General features: G+C 42.1%; 1 protein-coding gene across 7 annotated transcripts in view; it reads left to right on the top strand.

The window, feature by feature from the left end:
* Positions 1 to 23,064, top strand: part of bmpr1ba (bone morphogenetic protein receptor type 1Ba) — a 584,628-nt gene that overhangs the window by 453,097 nt on the left and 108,467 nt on the right. For all 7 annotated transcript variants that reach the window (XM_087979920.1, XM_087979918.1, XM_087979921.1 and 4 more), the window contains one exon: positions 20,097 to 20,256. In XM_087979920.1, coding sequence (XP_087836046.1) covers positions 20,097 to 20,256 — 160 coding nt within the window. The remainder of the gene's footprint in view (positions 1 to 20,096; positions 20,257 to 23,064) is intronic.

The raw sequence follows: 23,064 nt of genomic DNA, 5'->3' as shown, positions 1-23,064 counted from the left end.
ATCCATCAGATATATCTGCCTGAATCTCTCCACTATTTCTTGCTCCTTTTTACCAGAACACAACATGCTCATTTGTCTTAACATCTTGGGTTTTGGTGGAGGTTTCTGTGGCATTTCACACACCAAAGGAAAGTACACACTGATCAGCTGAGATCATTTATACTCTATTCATCTTGACTCTGAAAATTCTTGTAACTGCATGAGGGGATAAAGATACAAGATGATTCATTGTGATGAAGGGATAGGAAGGTCAAATAAATAATTTATATGAAAAACACAAAAGTATGTGAGAAGAACAGACTAACTAAAGTGAAAGAAGTTTTTTCTTTCATTTAAAAGAACTAGTGAAACTTTGGATAAGTAGGCAAACCAAGAACTGAGCAAAAAAAAAGTTCATTGCGATTCAGTTAGGAACTTATGATGTTAGCATAACCACGGTGATCGTACGTGGGCAGTTTCCGAAACATGATCAAACTTTGATTGAATTGTAATGTGATGTACTGTCCAGGCTGTCAGTTCTAGTTTATAGTGTAACTTACTGCTTTTTTTAAAAAAAAATTTTATTATATAAGAAATAACTATGATTTGTTTCATTAAAACTAATGAGGTCAATCATTACCAAAGTGATATATTGTTATACACACAAAAACCCTTTATCATAGCGTGAAGTAAATGATAATTGTATTAATGTGCTATGATTGAGAAGGTGTGCAATGATGAACTGGTTCGGTTCCAACCAAGATGACCATCTCTGTAGCCCTCTCTTTTGTATGTATCAATGTCACAATCCTGAAGGCTGTAAATAGGTTTACTGATCTCAGAGCCACTATTATCAGAAAGGACAGCAAGGTGGCCAATAGAATTGTGAGTTCAGCATCTGCCCATTTATTCAAGACATTGTGGAGGAAACAAGGTATCAGACTTACAAGAAAACTTGCTGTGTGTAAAATACTTGCTCTTCTATATGCCTGTGAGGTATGGATTACCTAGTCCAAACATATTAAGCTGATGGACAGGTACCACATGAGATGCATTCAGAACATCATAGGTATCAAATGGGATTAGAGAGAGCCCAGCACTCAGGTGCTCCCAAAAGCAGAAATGTATGGAATTGAAGATCCCAGCTGAGAGAGAGTGAAACAGACAGAGAATGCTGGCAGAACACTGCAGTTATGGCAGCATCTGTGGAGAGAGAAACAGAGTTAATGTTTCAAATCTGGTGTAACTCATCTTCAGAGCTAAGGTTTCGAATTCTATTTCTGAAGAAGCCACACTGGGGCAATTTTGAATATTGGTGATGTTATTTCCTTCAAGCAAGCACACAGTACAGGGAGGCAAGGCCACAATGCCAAGCTGGAAAGACTGAGCAGTTTGTACCGAATCTCTCAATTCATCCTGGCTGCTGCTGGGCAAAGCTTGGTCTTCAGGCTCCATGACATCACTGGAATGAAAACAGATGGCAATACACATGCAAATGCCTTCTCCCAGAGAGTGGGGAGCCTGTGAAATTCACTACCACAGAAAGGCCAACGCATTGTGTTCTCAAGTAGGAGGTGGATCTAGCTTGCGTGGCTAAAGGAATATGAGGGGAAGGCAGGATTAGGGTATTGAGCTCGCTGATCGGCCATGTTCACATTGAATGGCGGAGCAGGAGGGAGGGGTCCACCCCTGTTGCTACCTTCTACGTTCTCGTGTTTCAGTGCAAGAAGCAGCCATCTTCCATAAAAAAAAGGGGAAGCAGCAGTAATTGCAGTGAGACCACTTCCAGTTTATACCTTCACGAAACAATCTCACCAGATTGCAAAGATTAAAGGACAAAGAAGGTGGGTGAGTTTCAAAATGGAGAAGTTTCCAGTGGTTGAAGCATCCAGAATGAGGGTGGGCTTGGTGGAATTGACACAATATTATGTGCAAATGGTCTAGAGCCGAAAGCAGAACTGGCGTCTTATGAGGATATGCCATTCGTTTTGGACTAATGGTTGAGGCAGTAACTATGTCAGCATTCCTGATTAGATGGGTAGACAGATGGCTAAGGGGTTGTAAGGCCTACAGGAACTGAGGTGACTAGACATGGTTAGAACTATGAGCATTCATCAAGTGAGAGGTCCAAATGGCCCAATTCTGTGTTGGACCTTGATACTTCCACATATCAACTGCTTGTCCAAAGATGCATGTTCAATGTAACAAATAGTTCTTTTCCCATTTCTGATCTCCATTTGGGCTTTTATCCTCCACAATTTAGAAGCTTGAGGAATGATCTGATCAAAATTTTCAAGGTAGGAAGGAAATCTTTACAGTGTAGATGGACGGAAGCTATTTCTACTGCTTGAGGAGTCTGGGGTTCGGGGAGGGGACATGGTCTTAGAATTAGTGTCAGAACATTTACAAATGAAGTTAATAAAAACTTAAATACACAAAGTGTGGTATTGGTTTGAAACTCACTTTTACAGCACCAGTTGATGCTAGAATGTTACTTTTAATTCCGAGATTGATAGTTTTTTTTTAAACCACAGCTATTAAATGCTTTTGGACAAAGGCAAGTATATGGAGCTCAGTCACAGATCAGCCACGGAGTTTGTACATTCTCCCCATGTTTGCGTCGGTTTCTTCCGCGTTCTCCAATTTTCTCCCACAATCCAAAGATGTGTAGATTAGGGTGAATTGGCCATGTTAAATTACCCATAGTGTTCAGGGATGTGTAGGCTGGGTGCATTAATCAGGGGTAAATGTGGAACAATAGGGTTAGGGGAATGGGTCTAGGTGGGTTACTCTTTGGAGGGTCGATGTGGACCTGTTGGGTCGAAGGGCCTGTTTCCACACTGTAGGGATTCTAAGATTCTTAGATTGACCATAGTGCCCAGGGATGTGCAGGCTAGGTGGATTAGCCATAAGATAATGTAGGGATAGGGTAGGTGAATGGGGGGGGGGGGCGCAATTCTTCAGGGGATCAGTGTGGGCCTGTTGGGCCAAATGGCCTGCTTCCACACTGTTCTATGATGACTCTCTGATTCTATACGGATTAATGAATGGTGAAATAGGCTCATCCACCTCCTCCTATATCTGTATCTTCCTCCTCTGATTCACCACTTTCTCCAACAACATCAAGTTGGAATGAACTTGTTCAGAGTTAGCAATAAATTGAGTCGTCGTCTTCACTTCAGTAAAGGATGTTTTTACAGTCCAGGAATTCAGTTGAGGATTAATCTGTTGTTTTTCGAAGCTGGTCCATGTAATGGATAACAAAACTGCACACACCGGAACGCATAATCTTTCTTGCTTCAGAACAACAGGCACCTTCAAAGGATTTCCTATTCTTGCAAAGACCTGAGGGAATTCCCAAAGGAACTAAAGGAATGTTCTGCTCCTCTCCACACATTGCCAGCAGATGGAATTCATATCCAGTAATGTCTGCCCACGGTCTACAATAATATTGGAACTAATTTAAAATGCTGAGCTCTTTTTAAGTTTTAGGTGAGCACTTCCTCTGGGTTTAGACCCAACCATTTGCATGTATTTCGCAATAGCTTTTGGCTCACTCATGTCAGTTGATTGTTCTTTTGTTGCCATGACTTCAGAAAGGGAATTGGTTTCTGATCACCTCACAAGTTCCTTCCTTTATGTGTGAGACCTTTCGTAGAAATGGTGCCTCATGTAAATTTCTGGAATAAATTTCTCAATGACGTGGGCACCTAGGAATGACAACTTCGGAGTGTCCACTTATCTGATTCTGTTCATGATTAGATGGATCGATTGAGTGGCTGTGCCTGTCAGTCTATGTTGAGGCAGACTTTCAGCTCAACTCACCTCATAATCACAGTGATTACATGAGCAGGTCAGAGCTAGGAAGGCTACGGCGACTAACTCACTTCCTGACTCCGAAAGCCTGTCCACCATCTACAAGGCACTAAGTCAGAAGTGTGATGGAATATTCCTCACTTGTCCGAATGAGTGCAGCTCTAACAACACTCAAGAAGCTTGACAACATCCAGGACAAAGCAGCCCCCACTCGATTGGCACCACATCCACCAACATCCACACCTTCCAATACCAACGCTCAGTAACAGCAATGTGTACTATCTACAAGATGCACTGCAGAAATTCACCAAAGATCCTCAGACATCACCTTCCAAATGCACGACAACTTCCATCTAGAAGGACAAGGGTAGTAGATACATGGGAAGACCACCATCTTCAAGTTCCTCTCCAAACCACTCACCATGCTGATTTGGAAATATAGTACTGCTCCTTCAGTGTTGCTGGGTCCAAATCCTGAAACTCCCTCCATAATTACATTCTGAGTCAACCCACAGCAGGTGGACTACAGTGGTTCAAGAAGACAGCTCACCCCCACCTTCTCAAGGGCAACTAGGGACGGGCAATAAATGCAGGCCCAGCCAGCGACACCCACATCCCACAAAATGAATAATTAAGAGGAAAGGATCAGTTGACTGAAAACAAGAAGTATGCCAGGCTCTGGGGAGAAAGCAGGGGAGGGGCGACAAACTGTTTAGCCCTTTCAAAGAGCGAACACCACTGCAATGGGCCTAATGGCTGCCTTCTATGCTGTCATTCTATGAATCATAGCAAAAGGACAGCAGTGGGAACTTACCATTTTTGTAACTGAGAACCATCTTTTTTCCCTTTCCTATCCTTACAGAAATGTAGCCTTTGGCAAAAAGCTGATTAAATATGGTCCTTTTAAATCTCAGCAGGAAGCAAGAGCAGATGTTAATATTTGATATGAGAGCATTATGTTGTGCTTCATATACAATGGATGCTGATGGCAGGTGGAGAACTGGTTAAGAAAATTGGCAAAGGACATACAACAATGAATGAATAAACTTTATTCTTAGCTATTCACAATACGTGGAGGATTTCCCATTAAGCCAGCATGGGCACAATATCTGGGAATATTGGCTCAGGTTTTCCTGTAACAGTCTGGCAAATGGCACTTGCCATTAACTGAGTGTAAATGGTCTGGCAAATTCTGGCTTTGCAATATCAACATCTTGCTCTCGTCCTCCTGATTTGAAATGTAGTGAGTGGTCGAAAGTGAGGACTGCAGATGCTGGAGATCAGAGTCTAGATTAGAGTGGTGCTGGAAAGGCACAGCAGGTCAGGCAGCATCTGAGGAGCAAAAAAATCGACGTTTGGGCAAAAGCCCTTCAGCAGGAATGAGACTCAGAACTTTTGCCTGAAACCCCCATCGATTTTCCTGCTCCTCGGATGCTGCCTAACCTGTTGTCCATTTCCAGCACCACTCTAATCTTGACTTTGCAGTGAGTGGTGTCAAGTCAGCAGATGAGCATTGTAAATGTTAACTAAATGTACCACAAAATGTAAGACAAATAATTTCAATCTAAGTGTCCTATTAACAGTGTGATTATAATTACATATGGTCAACGTCTCTGGCAATGAAAGCTAATTTCAAATATAGGGTTTCATTGTTGTTTCATTTCAGGTTTAATTGTTGTTGGAGATTTTAAAATGGATGATTTAAAACCTTTCTGCTCCCTTTTTTCTTTATCCATCTTCCTTACCCTCTTCATTTCTCTTTACTTCCACCCAGTCTAGTTTATACTGCCTTCTCAATCTTTGCACTGTTAACTCCACATTACTTGAACAGAGAGAATGCTGGAGAAACTCAACAGTTGTGGTGATAGAAACAGACTTGAAGTTATGTAGTTTGCACAATGTCTGGCCCTGTTTTAGCGTTTTAGTTTTTTTTTTCCCCAGCTGTGCAGTGGTTGGCTCATACTCTCCGCATAAACTTTAAAACTTTAAAGGTTCAGGGGACAACTTCACACAATGAAATGTGTTCTTCACTGCCCTGCTACAGCAAAAATATCGATGTCCTGATAAAATAATCCACCTTGCACTCCTGCACTACTATTTCTCATTCAATGTTGTTAAACAAACAGCATATTTCTTCCGTATAATTCTCTTTAAAAAGAAGTCAGTGATAACCTGTACCTTGTTGTTTCTTCACAATGAGCATGAGGGAATGGCTACTTTTAATAATTTTGTGCGTCATGAGTCCAGATTTGAGTTAAAGCTATAAGAAATTAAAACCTGACCAATAGGGTTCCTGGTGAAGTGATTTCAAACCTAATCTATAAGAGATCTGATCAGAATTCATTTCAATAATTTCCAATTGGCCTGCTGAGAAAAATAGCAAATAGAATTTTAAATGCCAAATTTGCACTTTTTAAAAATACAGTAAGGCATTGCTTGTCGCTTTTGTTTTAGTTAAAGCAAACTTGAACAGTTCCTCGAAGGTGTTCCTGTTTCAAAGGAACTGATGTGTGTGCTCAAAAGAAATTTGCAATCATAAAAACGGACAAGTACTCCCCAAGATCATGTATAATGACCGGTGAGGTTTCACAGGACTCCTCAGATTGCTTGCTGCTTTGCCTACCTCAGCATCAGCGGCTTAATCAGTATAAGGAAATTAAAAAAGCTTGTACTATTTCAGCACATCTTGCAACGTCAGACCATTGCAAAGCATTTTAGCCGTATTTGAGGTTGGAGCAAATTACTGCAGCTGCTGAAATCTGGAGTGGAAAGAACAAATGCTGGAGATCACAGCGTGTCAGGTAGCATCCATGGAGAGAGAGCTCTGCTGTGATGAAGAGTCATCTGGACTCAAAACGTTAGCTGACTATCTCCACGGATGCTGCCTGATCTGCTGTGATCTCCAGCATTTGTGTTTTCTCCACAATATTTCACCAGTGTGCGGATATGCTGATCTGGGTAGAACACAAGTAGAAGGGAGGATTGTGGGAGATGTTTATGCATTAAACCGATAGGCTGGGAAGATTTCAGTGAGTGAAATTAAACAGAGGCGGCTGCTCCCAACAACATCTTCTGAGGAATTTAGAGTAAAGTACTGCAGATCCCAGAAACTTAAAATAAAAAGAAGACAAAGTGCTAGGGCTACTCAGGGTGTCTGGCAACACCACTGTCACTGTGTCACATTTCTGGAATTCCCTCCCTAAGGACATTTTGTATCTACCTACAGCAGATGAATGGCACTAGTTCAAGAAGTCAGCTCACTACATCTTCTCAAGGGCACCTAGAGACCAGGCAATAAATGCTGGGCCCAGCCAATGCCGCCCATGTCCCACTAGTGAATGAAGGTATAAAGCAAAGAACTACTGATGGTCAAAATCTGAAGCCAACAAAAATAGAAAGTGCTGGAGAAACTTGGTACGTCTGGCAGCATCTGTGGAAAGAGAGAGAGAGACAAAGTTAATATTTCAAGTCCAAGGGTCATGGGATCACAAACACACAATCACTTGCATTTCGAAGGACAAGGGTAGCAGATACATGGGAACACCACCCCTTGCAAGTTCCCCTCCCAGCCACTCACCGTCCTGACTTGGAAATATATCGCCATTCCTTCACTGGGTCAAAATCCTGGAACTCTCTCCTTAATAGCATTGTGTAGTTTAAAAGGAAGTGAAATAATGAAGTGTAGTCACCGATCCAAGTGGCAGCAGCCAGGTTTCTGAAAGCAACTCAAAAGGTATCTGAATGGGTCTATGAATAGGAAGGGCTTAGAGGGGTATGGGCCAAGTGTTGGCAAATGGGACTAGATTAATTTTGGATATCAGGCTGGCATGGACACGTTGGACTGAAGGGTCTGTTTGCATGCTGTACATCTCTATGACTCCCTTTAAAAAGCAGCAAAGTAAGTGGCCAGTTTTCTTCTGTCATTTTATGATTTGAAGCATAAATATCAATCTGAAGATTTTTTTTGGTTTTAAAACAGTGCCATAGTATCTGTTGCATTAACTTGAAAAGGTAGAAAGGTGCATAATGTCACCTTCAGGAAACAACAACCCTGCCAAAGGTGCATTTACTCTGGCAACTCTGCATTGATGAGGTCAGAAATTCCCAGAACGGGGATTGGAAATTTACGACAAATTGGGAAAATTAAAGGCAATTGCGTTGTAGCTTAAGAAATCCTTAAAGGGGTGGAGTAGACACAGAAAGGTTTCCCTGGCTGAGAATGTCTACAATCAATGGACATGGTCTCAGAATAAGAGACATATCCTTCAGGAATGAGATGTGGAGGGATTTCTTTGTCCAGAGGGTGGTGAGTCTTTGGAATTTTGTAATCTAAACCGCTATTCAATCTCAGTCATAGATTAGCTTCAAGACAATAATTTTGATGTCAATAACGTCAAGGAATATGAGGATGGCGCAGGAAAATGGGGCTGAGGCAGAGAGTCACCAGGGTCTAGAATTGCACAGCAGGCAGAAGGCGCTGAATGGCCTCCTCCAATGTTTCTATGGACCTATTTTACCGAGCTACAATTGACACTGAATCTTCATTTTCAATCTTTCGTGAAGCAAAAAAAGTGTTATTGCAGGAGTTTACTCAGATACAAAAAAATTAAGCAAATTTTCCTCCGGTTTGGGAATTCTATCAGTGAAGACCTTCTGTTTAGGGAGGCCATGAGTTGCAAATACTCTGAAAGTTTTAACTTTAAGAAAGTTTCAGTATCGAGTATGTGGGAAGGGGCTAGGAAATGGTGCTGTCATACTTTCATAGCTCAGGACCATTTAAGGAAAGCTAAAACAGTGCAGATCCTATACCTAATTTAGAAGTGCCAAGTACTTTATTGTCATTTGGGAAGTGTTTCATCTCCAGAACCACTCTTGTTCACACTTAAGAACTTATCACAGTATAAATGGCTAAACCTTTCGCAGTCCTTCAATTTAACTGTATTTCTGCAGATGACTTTTTTTTAACACTGTGTGATTGAGCTTTTCAAAATTATGCCATTTTCACTTACCACCCTCCCCTACCTTTAGTTCAAACATTCTGGAATCAACCTTTCCTTTATTACCACTGTTCAGTCTGCAGACACTGTCAATGGGATAATGTGCTTTAGTTAATAGTATTTTTAAAAATTATTCAGGGGATGTAGCCCAGATGGGCCCAGAATTTATTGCCCATCCCTAATTACCATGGAGAGGCTGCCTTCTTGAATTGCTGCAGTCTTTGGAGTTTAGAGATAACCAGGGTGCTGGTAGGAAGGGAATCTCACGATTTTGACCCAGCAATATGTAGGAACAGTGATGTACTTCCAAGGCAGGATTGTGTGTGACACAAAGATGCATTTGCAGGTGATGGTGCTGCCACATATCTGCTCCCCCATGTTCTTTCACATGGCAGAGGTTGTGGGCTTCAAAGGTGTTTTTGGAAGAGCCTTCATGAGTCACAGCAGCGTATCTTGTAGAGAATGCACACTGCTACTGCTGTGTGTCAATGGTGAAGGGAATGAGTAGTGAAGGTGATGATTAAAATGCTAATCATGCAGGATGGTTTTTCTTGGATGGTGTCAAGCTTCTTGAGTTTTGTTGGAGATGCACTCATCCTGGCAAGTGGGGAGGATTCCATCACACAACTGGCTTGCTGCAGATGGTGGACATGCTTTGGAGATACAGGAGATGAGTTACTTTTCACAGAACTTCAAACTCTTGTAGGCACAGTATTTATATGGTTGGCCCAATTGAGGTTTTGATTGATGCCATCCACCAGGACATTCATAGTTGGGCATTGAGTGATGGTGATGCTGTGAATGACAAGGGCGAAGGTTAGGTTCTCTTTTGTGTGAGATGGTCATGGTCTGGCACTTGTGCGGCACAAATGTTAATTGCCATTTATCAGTCATAGTGTGTTGGGGAAGAAGTGGTGGAGTGATCATTGGAATAGTAATCTAGAAGTCGGACATGTAGAAGTTCAATAAATACTTACATAATGTGATTATCGGGCAGAGGTTGGGATACTGGTGATTGCTATTTGTAGCAAGATTTAGTATTAACGTACAACAAGAAAGGTTACTTTAGAAGTTTAAGTCTGAACACAGTTTTAACTCTTTCTTCTCCTCAACCCGTTTCTCTTGAGCCCGAGCACAGCATGGCATCAAACCAAAGTAATAAAAGAGAACTCACCACAGATAAAATAATTCTTGTTCGCTTCATGGCCTTTCTATTGCTACTTTATTCCTTTCATTACTAGGAATGACCAGCTCATTCTAGAGCTGCAATCCTGACAGACTGGTGTGCTAAATGTAACAACTGAAAACTAGATGGGAGCTGAGGACCTAGTCTTGTCTCTGACAGCTCCTCAGTTTTTTTCAGGAAGCAATATGTTCCTCTCACTTAGGCTTGAAGAAATGTAAATGTTTATGGAATTTGCACGTTGCATCTTTAAACAATCACAAAACGTAAGGGGTTCTTTAGCCTGACAACCAGCCAGGGAACTCTAATGTCAGTTAAAGTTGTTGTATGGGCAAGTGTGGCAAAAGCAATGCTGCCCTTCCTCATTGGAGGTGAACGGAAACATTTCAAAGACTGAAATGCTTTGAGCAACAGAGCAATAGATTCAATAAATACAGTCTGTGGTCAACATTGATTACTGTTGTTTAACGAAAGCAATACGTTTGGTGCTTTGCAAACGACATTTTTTGCATTGCTTTCCTAATGCCTTGTTTCAATAGCAAATGCCAAGGATGGTCTGTTAGTGGTGCCTCCTGTGACCGAGTCACATGTTTTGGCCAGAGATCAAATCTCGGACTCTGGTTTCACAGATGCCCTGCTTCAGTCTTCGTTGATTCTTCTCTATGACTGGACAGTCTGCTGGCGTCTGAGCACAACATTGTCATGTACAGATTGACAGGAGGGCACCGTCTGACCTCCTCTGTCACCGAGGTTTTGTGGGAAAAGCGTTGTGCATCTAACTGAAACGTAAGTCAATGTGTTCCGACTGTGTCATTCCCCCTGCTTTTTGAAGATCTGGATATCAATGATGATGTACTGCTTAGTTGCAGAGTTTTGTGTGTATGTCAATATATGTGTATAAATACACAGACCTTTTACGATAATTATATTAGTCATTAGGATTGCCTCATGAGTCACTTCTTTTGCCAATGGAAGCATGTAATATTAATTTCACATGTATGTGCCCCAAGTCCAACTGGAGATAAACAGCACAAGAGGTGGATATTGGAGCTCAGCATTTAAAAGTCACCTTCGTGCAAATTTAAGATAGACATTTGAATTATGTTTCCATAAAAGTAATGCTTTGTAGAATGAACCTATTGAAATTTGTTCAACGTTTCAACAAAAAATTCTTCCTTTATGCTATTGCTCAGTAGTTCTTATAAAAAAGATAGGTTTTAACTTGGGGCTGGTTTTGTCAGTGACTTATACTTTACAAGCCTTCTTAAAATTCATTTTTCTTTCTGAAATGAAGATGTAAAAAGTGTGCAAGAATTATGTGCAGTTATACAAAATGGTTACAGTTTTTAATTATGATAATTCCTGAGTGATGAGGTTTGAAATTAATTAGCTCACTGGTGAAAACAAAATGGCCTTGCCTGTCTGCGAAACCGAATTGGCAAGCCCAATATCAGCAGGGCTGATAACAAGGATGGGGAATTGGAGAAAAATGTCTAAATAATGAGCTCATTAAAGGACTTCTCTGGGATAAAGTTCAATAAGGAGGTTTGCAAGCTGATTCAGTGCAGATTCAAGCATTGCAATTACAGCACGGATTCAGGTCATTCCATGTGAAAGATCCATGCCAGTGCTTGTGATACACACCAGCCACCTCCCCTAGTCTAATTAGTACATCTAACAACATTGTGATGGAGTCATGGTAATGTCTCTGCACTCATGAGCTGGGGACACTGGTTCAAATGGCAGCTGCTGGGATTTAAGTTTAGTTAATAATCTGAGTATAAAGTGAATCTTAGAAGTCTGTCTAGGAATAGTGGTAGTGTCCCTACCTCTAAGCCAGGAGGTGTAGGTTAACGTCCAGCAGTGTATAATAATGACTGAACAGATAGTTAGAAAATACCTATGAAGTGTTTCTCTGTATTGCTGCCATAAAGCTATAACCAATTACCAAAAAAGTCTATTTGGTTCGCACATGTCTTTCAAGGACGCCAATCTATTGTCCTTACCTGGTATTGACCACATGTGACTTCAGACCCAGAATAAGCAATAAAAAAATCATTTTAATCAAGGCAAGGCAAATGGAATTTTGGCATTTATTGCCGAAGAAATAGAGTATAAAAGTCAGGAAATACTACAGAACTATATAAGACATTAGTGAGACTGAACTCGGAGTACAATGTATAGTTTTGGTTCCCCTACATGAGGAGGGATGTATTTATATTGGAGGCAATTCAGAGGAGGTTTACTAAATTGATTCCAGAGATGAAGGGTCTCTCTTATGAAGAGAAATTGAACAGTTAAGGCCAATACTCTCTGGATTTTAAAAGAATAAGAGGCGATCTATTGAGATATATAAGAAGACAGTTGACAAAGTACATATAGAGAGAGTGTATGTTCATGTAGGGCAACGTATAACAAGGCATCACAGTTTTAGGCTAAAGAATGGCAGCTTTAAAACAGAGATACGAAGAAACCATTGGGCCACTGGGCGGAATGGTGACTCACAGTGCCAGGGAGCCAGGTTTGATTCCAGCCTCGGGTGAGTATGTGTGTGGAGTAGATGGACTGAATGGCCAGTTTACATTGCAGGGATTCCTGATTCAGTTTGTTAGCAACCATCCTATAGTGATGAATCCTTGTTTTGGGTTCCCTTATTAATTAGAAACATCATCTCTACATCGATCCTGTTAAACCCTTTCCCAAATTTAAACAAAGAGTTGAAATATTTTCTAAAATATTTTATCTTGGAGTCCATTAACTACTGGATGGTAAATTATTTTAATGTCTTCACCTGTACGTATAAGCCAGCTTTCCTTATGTCTTCCATTGGTTTAGAGTGACAAAATATTAACTATTGACCAGAGAAGCTGAGATTGTGTTCAGAGAAGAGAATATTCAGGAAAGATTGATTGAATTTGTTTAAAATCACAAGTGGGTTTGACTGAGCAAATAAGGAGAAATTGTTCCTATTTGTGGGAAAGTTCATAGAACCATAGAAACCCTTCAGCATGGAAACAGGCCATTTGGCCCATCAAGTCCACACTGACTCCTCCACAGAGCATCCCACCCAGACCCACCCCTCTACCCTATCCCAGCAACTCTGCATTTCCCATGACTAATCCACCTAGTCTGCACATCCCTGGACACTATGGCCAATCCACCTAACCTGCACATCTTTGAACAGTTGATAACTGTGGAGAAACTTATAATAATTGTTTGACAGGCCAATTATGAGAGGAGCAGAATTTTGATTTCCACAGTGAGTTTTTGTGCTTTCTGAAATGGAGTGAAGGTTTGGGTGTGAACTTTGAGTTGTCAAGTTGTCCCATACCCCTTTTCTCCCAGGGACCTAACTCTATAGAAGATGTCATTGGTTGGTTATATAGAGTAAAACACCAATGTTTTTGTTTCCTTGATACGGTACTTTATAGAACCAAACTGCATTTGTGACTACACATAAAGATACTTTTATGAAGGAAGTATATTTTTGAAATTACTAAAAACTGATTTCTTAAAAGAATGGAATCAAATGGAACACAACTCAGATTAAAGAAATTAGCAACAGTCAAAATAAAAAGAAACTGGACTCTTGAAAACTGCTTGGTAAGTCTATTGAGGAGTTTTGACTTGGAATATCATTCCCTATAACAGAAGTGATTCATCTGAGAGGGTTTAGAGAGATGGGTTTTATTTCCCAGGGATGAGTCATGTGTTTACTGTTCAGTGTAATGATAATCCATACCAGTAAGTAGAACAGTGGAGTGCACATGTACTGAGCTATGCTGGAGAGTACAGTATGAGGGCTGTGGGTTGTTTTAAATTAAAGATTGGAACTGATATTTTAGGAAAAGCTGCTTTTTCACTTCATAATAATAGAACAAATAGTATTTCACCGCAGTAATTAATGTTTATTGCTTGTCCACTTTCACCTGCGATTTTGTAAGCACACTCTTATTCATAAGTATTTTTTATTCATTCTTGCATGTATCGGTGGAAATCTTAGATTTAGATCACTTACAGTGTGTCCACACCGACCCTCCGAAGAGCAACCCACCCAGACCCATTCCCCTACATTTACCCCTTCACCTAACACTATGGGCAATCTGGCATGGCCAATTCACCTGACCTGCACATCTTTGGACTGTGGGAGGAAACCGGAGCAAACCCAGAGGAAACCCACGCAGACACGGGGAGAATGTGCAAACTCCACACAGACAGTTGTCTGAGACGGGAACTGAACCCGGGTCTCTGGCGCTGTGAGGCAGCAGTGCTAACTACTGTGCCGCCCATGCTGCCATCTTCATTGCAGGGGGAAGTTGAGGCTGGGTCATTAAGTATATGCAAGGCTGAGAGTGGCTGATTTTTAATCAGTGAGGGAATTGAGGGTGATGGGGCAGAGAAGGCAGGAAAGTGGAGTTGAGGATAATCAGAACAGCTATGATCTCATTGAACGGTGAAGTAAATACAGAATGGGCAGAATGGCCCACTACTGCTCTTATATTGTATGAACTGTTGGATTTACTGGTAAGACCAGCATTTGTTGCCTATCCCTAATTGCTCTTGAAAGTGGTAGAAAGTTTTTATTTATATTAATTCACAGGATGAGGGTGTCACTGGCCAGGCAACATTTATTGCCCATCCCTAATTACCCAGAGGGCAGTTAAGAATCAAATACATTGCTGTTGGTCTGGAGTCGCATGCAGGCCAGATCAGCTTTCTTCCCTGAAGGGCATTAGTGATCCAGATGGGTTTTTCCAACAATGGATTCATGGGCATCTCTAGATTCTTAATTCCTGATTGCATTTTATTAGATTCGAATTCCACTGTCTGGCCATGACGAGACTCGAACCCGAGTCCCCAGAACATTATCAAGGCCTCTGGATTAACAGTCCAGTGACAATACCACTAGGCCATTGCTTCCTCATTGCCCAATGCCTGCCTGAAATGTGGCGTGAGTACACTATCAGAGTTGTCAGGCTGGGAGTCCCACAAGTTTGACCAGGCAATGATGAGGAGATGGTGATACAATTCCAAGTCAGGATGTGACTTGGAAGAGGAGTTTACAAGAGCATATAAACTGTATCATTGTGCCTCAGTTGCTTGGGTTCATTTTGCCTTTTATTGTGTGGCTTGATGTCATGGTACAAGCTTGGATTCAAGGCAGACTGGTTGAGGAGAAGGCAAAGTCAAAAACCTGACTTCAGGTTTAGAGTTCAAACTGACACTTTATTATATGTTAAAGTACAGCTGTACATGGTAATCAGAGATATACTAAAAGTTACATTAGGTAAGGACTACTCTCTCCTCCTCTGTGCTCACCTCCAAGTGCTCTGAAGGCATTCTATGGATCTGGTGAGTTGCAATCCGAGGCATTCTTCCAGAGAGTTCTAATTTCACCCACACTGTGCTATTTATACCTAGTGATGTGCATCTCCATGACATCATCACAAGGTTACAACAGAGCCCTTGCACAACAAATCCTACTTCAACATCTTGCATCTTAAGATGCTATACAGTGACTTTATATAATCCCAGATTTCTTTAGAGAAGTTGTCTTCAGACAAAATTTGTCATCAAGTGAAAGAAAGTAGTTTTAGAGGAGCTGCCTGAACTCCTGGTCAAAGGGGTTAGGTTTTTATGGGGGCTGTTGAAGGAGGAGAGAGAGGTAAAAAGGGAATTCCAAAAGTTTAAGTTTAGGAGGTTGGGGGCAGAGTGATGGGGGTCTTTTCCATTAGCTGCAAAACTGGTGAGGCCCCACATTGCCCTTGTTTGGGCTGACCAACCACAACCTGTACAACTCAGGCCCTTAGCTAGACAGCAGCAGGCATTCTTCCAGGACCCTGGGAATAGAAGCCCTACTGGCCAATCAGAGCTCTTCCACTTGAAGACCAGCACCTACCCCCGTCCTCCTTTCAGGAGACAGTGTCGGCATTACAAATGCCTTTGATCATCACTACATTGCAGGTTTCACATCAATATTGGTGGGAGTGATGGTTCTGCTTTGAACACCCTGTTTCATAAAGCATCTTTCATAACTTCAGAATGATCTGGAGCACTTTATAGTCAACAAATACTTCTGAGTACAGAAATACAGCAGTCACTTTGCACGCAGCACACTCCCATCCCTGTAAGATGATCTTTTGTTCATGCGTAAGATTCCCTGAGGACTTCCTTCAAGAAATACAACATAGGTGTCAATACATGGGAGCCCCTCACTCAGAAAGAACTGGCTTGGAGGAAACTCCTGGATGAAGGGATATGATTCTTTGAGAACATACATCAGTAAGAGGAGTACGGGAAAGGAACTGGAGAAAGGAATGCCAGTAATCTCAAGACCTAAGGACCAATTCCACCTCCCGGAAACATCTGCCAAATGTGTGGTCAGAGATGGGGCTGTAGGATTGAGCTCATTAAAACTGCCAGAACCCATGACCAGTGACCCAGAATTTCCTAGGTGAACAGTCACACTCGTTAGCAAGTGATTGCCAATGACGATATATTTTTGAGTGTTACCTAATAGCCAAGGCATCAGAAAAGAACACATTTTCAAAACAAAAACAGAAATTGCTGGAGAAACACAATCAGGTCTGGCTGCATTTGTGGAGAGAGAGAGACAGATAGTTAACAGGTTGAGTCCAGGGACCCTTCCTCACAGGACTCAAAACGCAGACAGCTCAGTTTTTCCAGAAATGTCTGTTCTTCTTCCACGTATTCTCTTTTAGGTTTCCGCAAAGTTTAACTTCAGCTTCTTCTAATACTTATTCTCAGTATTGATCAGCAAAAAACTGGTGTTGGATTAGAGTAGAGCTGCAATGGGATGTGAGCCACGTAACACTTGGGATGCTTTGAGTTTAGTAGATGCTGGTTTTCAATGCAACATTTAGGCATTAAACCAGCAGAAGTCTTTTACCCCTTGTTACAAGTCAGTATCTCAGTTTAATTGCTTGTATGAAAACAACATTTATTGATAAATGCTACGAACTTGCAATAAAATCAAACCTATGTAGCAAAAGCTATACCCTTATAAAACTATTATGGACAGTTTTATATATGATCCTCATTAATTTAATATGATCCTTTGCTTCAAACATGCCCTACATTTATTTTACAAATAAGGGTGAAATATAATACAGTGGATACATTTTTAGTCCTTCCCATGAAGTATTAACTTTGCTTTTGTATTTTTCATGTGAATGTTAAGCTGCTTTAAGGTGTCATGAGGAACCTAGTGTGATAACAAAGTGCAGCTGTTAAATGTCTATTTGGAACTCACTAAAATGTCTTTACTGGAATTGTTTTATTCTTTCGTGGATGTGAGCATTAAATTCAACGCTGTAATTTATTGCTCATCTCTAATTGCTCTTGCATGGGAGGTGGGGGGGGGAGACATTGTTTTTGAACCGCTGCAGTCCATGTGCTGTAGGTAGATCCACAATGCTGTTACAGATGGTGTTCCAGGATTTTAACCCAGTGACATTGAAGGGACAGTGATATATTTCCAAGTCAGGATGGCAAGTGCCTTGGAGGGGAACTTGCAGATGGTGGTGTTCCCATGTACCTGCTGCCCTTGTCCTTTTACTTGGTAGTGGTCATGGACTTAGAAGGTCCTGTTTAAATAGCCTGAGTGAATTTCTGCTTCACTGTGCCAAAGGAAAAGGAATCATAGAATCCCTACAGTGTGGAAACAGGCCCTTCAAGTCCAAACTGACCCTCCAAAGATTAACTCACCTAGACCCATTCCCCCTCCCTGTTACTCTAACTAATGCACCTAATGTATACGTCACTGAACACTATGGGCAACTCAGCATGCACAGATCATTTAACCTGTGCATCTTTGGATTGTGGGAGGAAACTAGAGCACCTGGAGTAAACCCACACAGACACAGGGAGAATGTGCAAACTTTGCCAGTCACCCAAGGCTAGAATTGAACCTGGGTCCTTAGCACTCTGAGGCAGTAGTGCTAACCACTGAGCCACCGTGCCACCCCTCCAACTAGTTACCGTGAAGCTAGTACCTTGCTGCTTCCGTGCCTGTAGGTGGGTTTCCACTGCACCTTCCTTGTGAAGATTGAGGTGGAAATATGGGGGCAGTTAGAGTGGGGGATGGCGGACGGTGTGTTGGAACAAGCAATTGTCTGGCATCACATAACTAGTTACACTCACCAGGATATAGAGGACTATTCTCAATGTGGCTTCCAGTTGCCAGGGTATAGACCTGCTTTGTGTGGCTATTTTTAACCAACCTGTTCTGACATGTTATAACACATCTCTGCAGTAGGTGGGGTTTGTATCCAGAACTATTGCCCTCAGAGGTACCACCCATTTTTGACCTCTGATATAGGGGAATTCAATCCATGCTTTAGGTATCATTCGTGTGTGTGTGTGTGTGTGTGTTGTGTGTGTGTGTTACAGTTAGCTGACTATCCAGAGTGTGTTCACAGCATATAATTAAAGTAATAAGCTATAGCTACTCTTAAGTTCAGCCTGATAGTCACACAAACAGAAATTATGTATTTTAGATATATCGTAACTACCTAATAACTGCTATGTTATAAACCTTTACTGTTCAGTAAGAGTGATGCTATCCTCTGCTTAAGACTTTGTGTGAGCAACCTACTGCACCCATTATCAGTAGCTTAGACTCTCACCAACAAGAAGAATTGGTGGCAGTGTATCTATCCAAGACATCCCAGATGGTTGCAGCAGAAAATATACAAGAACTGGCTGTTGGGGTGGTCGTGGGTTTCTGGGTGTTGGGTGGTCATGGGTTCTTGGTGTTGGGGTGGTCTTGGGTTCTGGGTGTTGGAGTGGTCTTGGGTTCTGGGTGTTGGATGGTCGTGGGTTTCTGGGTGTTGGGTGGTCTCGGGTTCTGGGTGTTGGGTGGTTGTGGGTTTCTGGCTATTGGGGTGGTCACAGGTTTCTGGGTGTTGGGTGGTCTCGGGTTCTGGGTGTTGGGTGGTTGTGGGTTTCTGGCTATTGGGGTGGTCACAGGTTTCTGGGTGTTGGGTGGTCACGGGTTTCTGGGTGTTGGGATGGTCATGGGTTTCTGGGTGTTAGGTGGTCGTGGGTTTCTGGGTGTTGGGTGGTCGCGGGTTCTGGGTGTTGGGTGGTCGCGGGTTCTGGGTGTTGGGTGGTCGCAGGTTCTGGGTGTTGGGTGGTCGTGGGTTTCTGGGTGTTGGGGGTCTCGGGTTCTGGGTGTTGGGTGGTCGTGGGTTTCTGGGTGTTGGGGTGCCTGCAGACAATGATTAAGATGAGAACTAGACTGTTGGTGTTCCTTTAAACTACCCTGCTGCTTGAAATATATACCATTAGCAGCTCAGTGGGTTGCACACTCACCTGTGACCCATATAATCCTGAGTTCAATCCCACCTCAGGGCATCAGCATGTAAAACCCCCAGCTAATAATCCAACACAGTACTCAGGGAATGCTATGCTATCAGAGGTACTTGGTCTGAATACTCTTCCTTGAATATATGAACTATACTAATCTGATGTTCTAAACATTGGAGACTGAAAACTGTTCAAATGCGAAAGCACTCACATGGTCCTTGTCTTTCAGAAAGGTCACATAGAGCTTGAACATTAACTTTGTTTCTCTCTCCACAGATGCAGCCAGACCTGCTGAGTTTCTGTGTCAGTCTCAGGGCTTAAATAATGATTTTCACAGGGACTTTTAGAATATACAACAATAACTTGTGCTTGTGTAGCAACTGCATCATAATCAAATGTCCTGAGGTGCTCCACAGAGATATTACAAAGCAATATTCGACACGGACTGTCACAAGGAGATATTTTGTTGTGTGTCACACGAGGAGATATCTGGTCATGTGTCCAAAAGCCTGATCATGAGATGGGTGTTCAGAAGTGTCATAAGTGCTGCATTGATATGTCAGCCTGTGAGACAGGATGCGAAGTGCGATGGGGTTTGATATGGCCCTCCCTGCTTGACTCTGAGATGAGAGTACTATGGTTGTTAGGTCTGTGAACAGGAAGCCACTCTTGAGACCTGTAGACTGATGCCCCCTCCCCACCCAGGTTTGCTTACGTTGGGATCTTTGCAATGTGCTGATGCCTGACCATGGCCTCTTACAGCCTTTTAATGATTTTGTCATTCCTTACAGGTAACCGTCTTGATAACATGCTGCTGAGGAGCACCGGGAAACTCAGCGTTGAAACCAAGAAGGAATATGTTGACAGTACCATGCCCGCGTCACCTCAGAAGGATCTCTGGTGCCACTGTCACCATCATTGTCCTGAAGAGTCAGTTAACAACACCTGCAAGTAAGTACACACGTTTGATGTCCGGTTCTAAACTCGGCTGAACTCCACTGCAGCTCTCCCCCTATACAAACCACCAGTTAGTGGGCATTAAAATAACGGGAGACAAGTGATATTATCACTTGATTATTATTCCAGCGACCCAGGTAATAGCCTGGGGACTTGGGTTCAAATTCTACTAAGGCAGATGGTAGAATGATGCCATGAATCCATCGCCAATTTTCACGAAAATCCCATCCGGTTGACACTAATGTCCTTTAGGGAAGGAAACTACTCTCCTTATCTGGTCTTGCTACATGTGACTCCAGACCCACAGCAGTGTGGTTGATTCTTAAGGGCAATTAGTATTGGGCAACAAATGCTGGACTAGCTGGCGACACCCTCATCCTGTGGATGAATTTTTTAAAAATGTTCGGAGCACGAGTAGGCCATTTGTCCCATCGAACCTGCTTTGCCATTTTATAAGGTCATGGCCCAGTTGTGGTCTTTCCATCCTGACCCCCAGAATCCTCAATTCCCTTCTAGATCAAAAATCTTACGAACAATTAGACTTGTGTCTCCAGAATTTCAGTTCAGGGGCTTTAGGTGACAGGACCAGTAACATTACCACTGTGATACAATCCACCATTCTTGATGCTTTAGCTCTTTGGTTTAAAATGATGCATAGAGTATTCTAGCTCCCTAATGCTCCTGTAAGCAAATCGACCCTAGCATGCACCCCAGAAGAGACAAACATCTGCGTAGTTCCTCTGTGCTGCAGTGTGTGTTGGCTCATTGAAATAATGTTCTGATGCAGCCTCATTTGTGCAGAGCAGAGGGAAATCACCTATACCGGGTATTCAAAAAGAATGGGTACCCAATGAATACAGTCCGCCGATTTCTCAGCAACAAACCCAAACAAGCAGACAAAACATAAGCAGAAACACTAGCCATTCTTGCCTACATCAAAGACATCTCGGAAATGACTGTCAGACTACTCAGACCCCTTGGCATCATGGTAGCCCACAATCACCAAAACACTAAAACAGCAGCTAATGAATTTGAAAGACTCTATACAGACAACAAGCAAAACTAATGTCATTTACAAAATACCGTGCAAGGACTGTAACAAACATTACATTGGACAAACAGGCAGAAAACTAGCCACCTGGATACATGAACACCAACTAGCCACAAAACGACATGACCCTCTCTCACTAGTATCCTTACATACAGATAAGGAAGGACACCACTTCGACTGGGACAACACAAACTAGGACAAGCCAAACAGAGACACGCACAAGAATTCCTAGAAGCATGGCATTCCAACCGGAAATCTATCAATAAACACATCGAGTTAGACCCCCATCTACCACCCCCTGAGAAAAAGAACAGGAAAATGACATCACCACAGGAAATGACAACACCAACCCAAAGAAACCCGAATATATAAATAGAAAGCAAGAATCATGTACAGTGCTTCGTCTGAGGCCCACTGAAGATGTTACCTAGTAGGGTGACGAAACATCTGGAAATGAACCTTTCTGCTCAGTGAGCAAATCTACATCCAGAACCTCAACCTGAGCTACAAATCTTCTCAAAACTCACTCATACTGTGGTGTCGAGCAGGTCAGATGCTGTGAATTCTGTGCAGAGTCCTCACCTTCTGTCTCCTCCATATCTGTTCACCTTCGGCAAAGCCCAAGTTAGGACTGTGACGGAATATTTTCCACTTGTATAGATGAGTGCAGTTTCAACAAATAGCTTTGCAATACCGCAGACAAGGTAGGCTGTGTAATTGGCACCCCATCCACCACCATTGACATTCACTCCCTCCATCACTGATGCACAGTCGCAACAACCTGTACCGTTTACAAGATGCACTGCAAGGATTCACCAAGGCTCCTGAGACAACACCTTCCAAATTTATAACTACTCCCATTTAGAAGGACAAGGGGAGCAGTTACCTTGCATGTTGTCCTTCAAACCACTCCCTATCTTCACCGGGAAATGTACCACCTTTCCCTCAGTGTCACTCGGTCAAATTCCTTCCTAGCAGCATGGTAGGCATCATGATAGCAACATCCACATCTCCATCAACTCATGAAACAAAGTGAAGAGGGATTGATGCCTGGAATGGAAAGCTACTACAGTTGTGAAGAGAAATTAAAGATGCAGGCACTATGTGGACTGGAATAGAGATATCTAAGAAGAGATTTAAAATGTTTTAAGACAATGGCAGGTTTTGATTGCATAAGTAGAGCAGGAGTACGTTTGGGTGAAAAGTAAATGAATAAGTGGTTGAAGCAGAGAACAATGTTATGGACTAGGCCAGACCACTCCAAACATTCTTAAGCAGGCAGCCTAGACTGTAACTTTGCTATTTGTTTGGGTAGGTGTACAGTGAAAGTTATCCAGAGTAAGTTAGCTAGGTTGACTACCAGGTTTTAAAACAGACAAAAATTTATTCATAAAATTACAGAATGAAACACAAAGAACAGAATAAAGAATCTCTACAGAACACAGTCAACCCAAACTAGACTTAATTATGATGTTCCGAATATGCACAACAGTGCCAATAAACAAACCCCTTAAACACATTAAGAGTGAAACAAAGGCTTACAGGTCGAAGTTAGAAGGACAGAAGGAGAGAGAGTTTAGCAGCCTGTTTCCACACAGCTCCACAACTGAACTTCCTAATTTAACTTCTGAACTGAACTGCTCAGTAGAGAGCTGGCCACGTCCCCTTGACTTATACAAGTTACTGTGAAACACAAAAAAGCTTTGGCTTAAAGTCTCAGTTGTTTACGTTTAAACAAAAAGGCCTCCAAT

Source organism: Chiloscyllium plagiosum, unplaced genomic scaffold (genome assembly GCF_037043375.1).
Source record: "Chiloscyllium plagiosum isolate Xiang-an unplaced genomic scaffold, Cpla_swu_hap1 HiC_scaffold_36, whole genome shotgun sequence".
NCBI lineage: Eukaryota > Metazoa > Chordata > Chondrichthyes > Orectolobiformes > Hemiscylliidae > Chiloscyllium > Chiloscyllium plagiosum.
The sequence above is the reverse complement of the archived record's forward strand: the minus strand, read 5'-3'. Positions and strand labels throughout refer to the sequence as shown.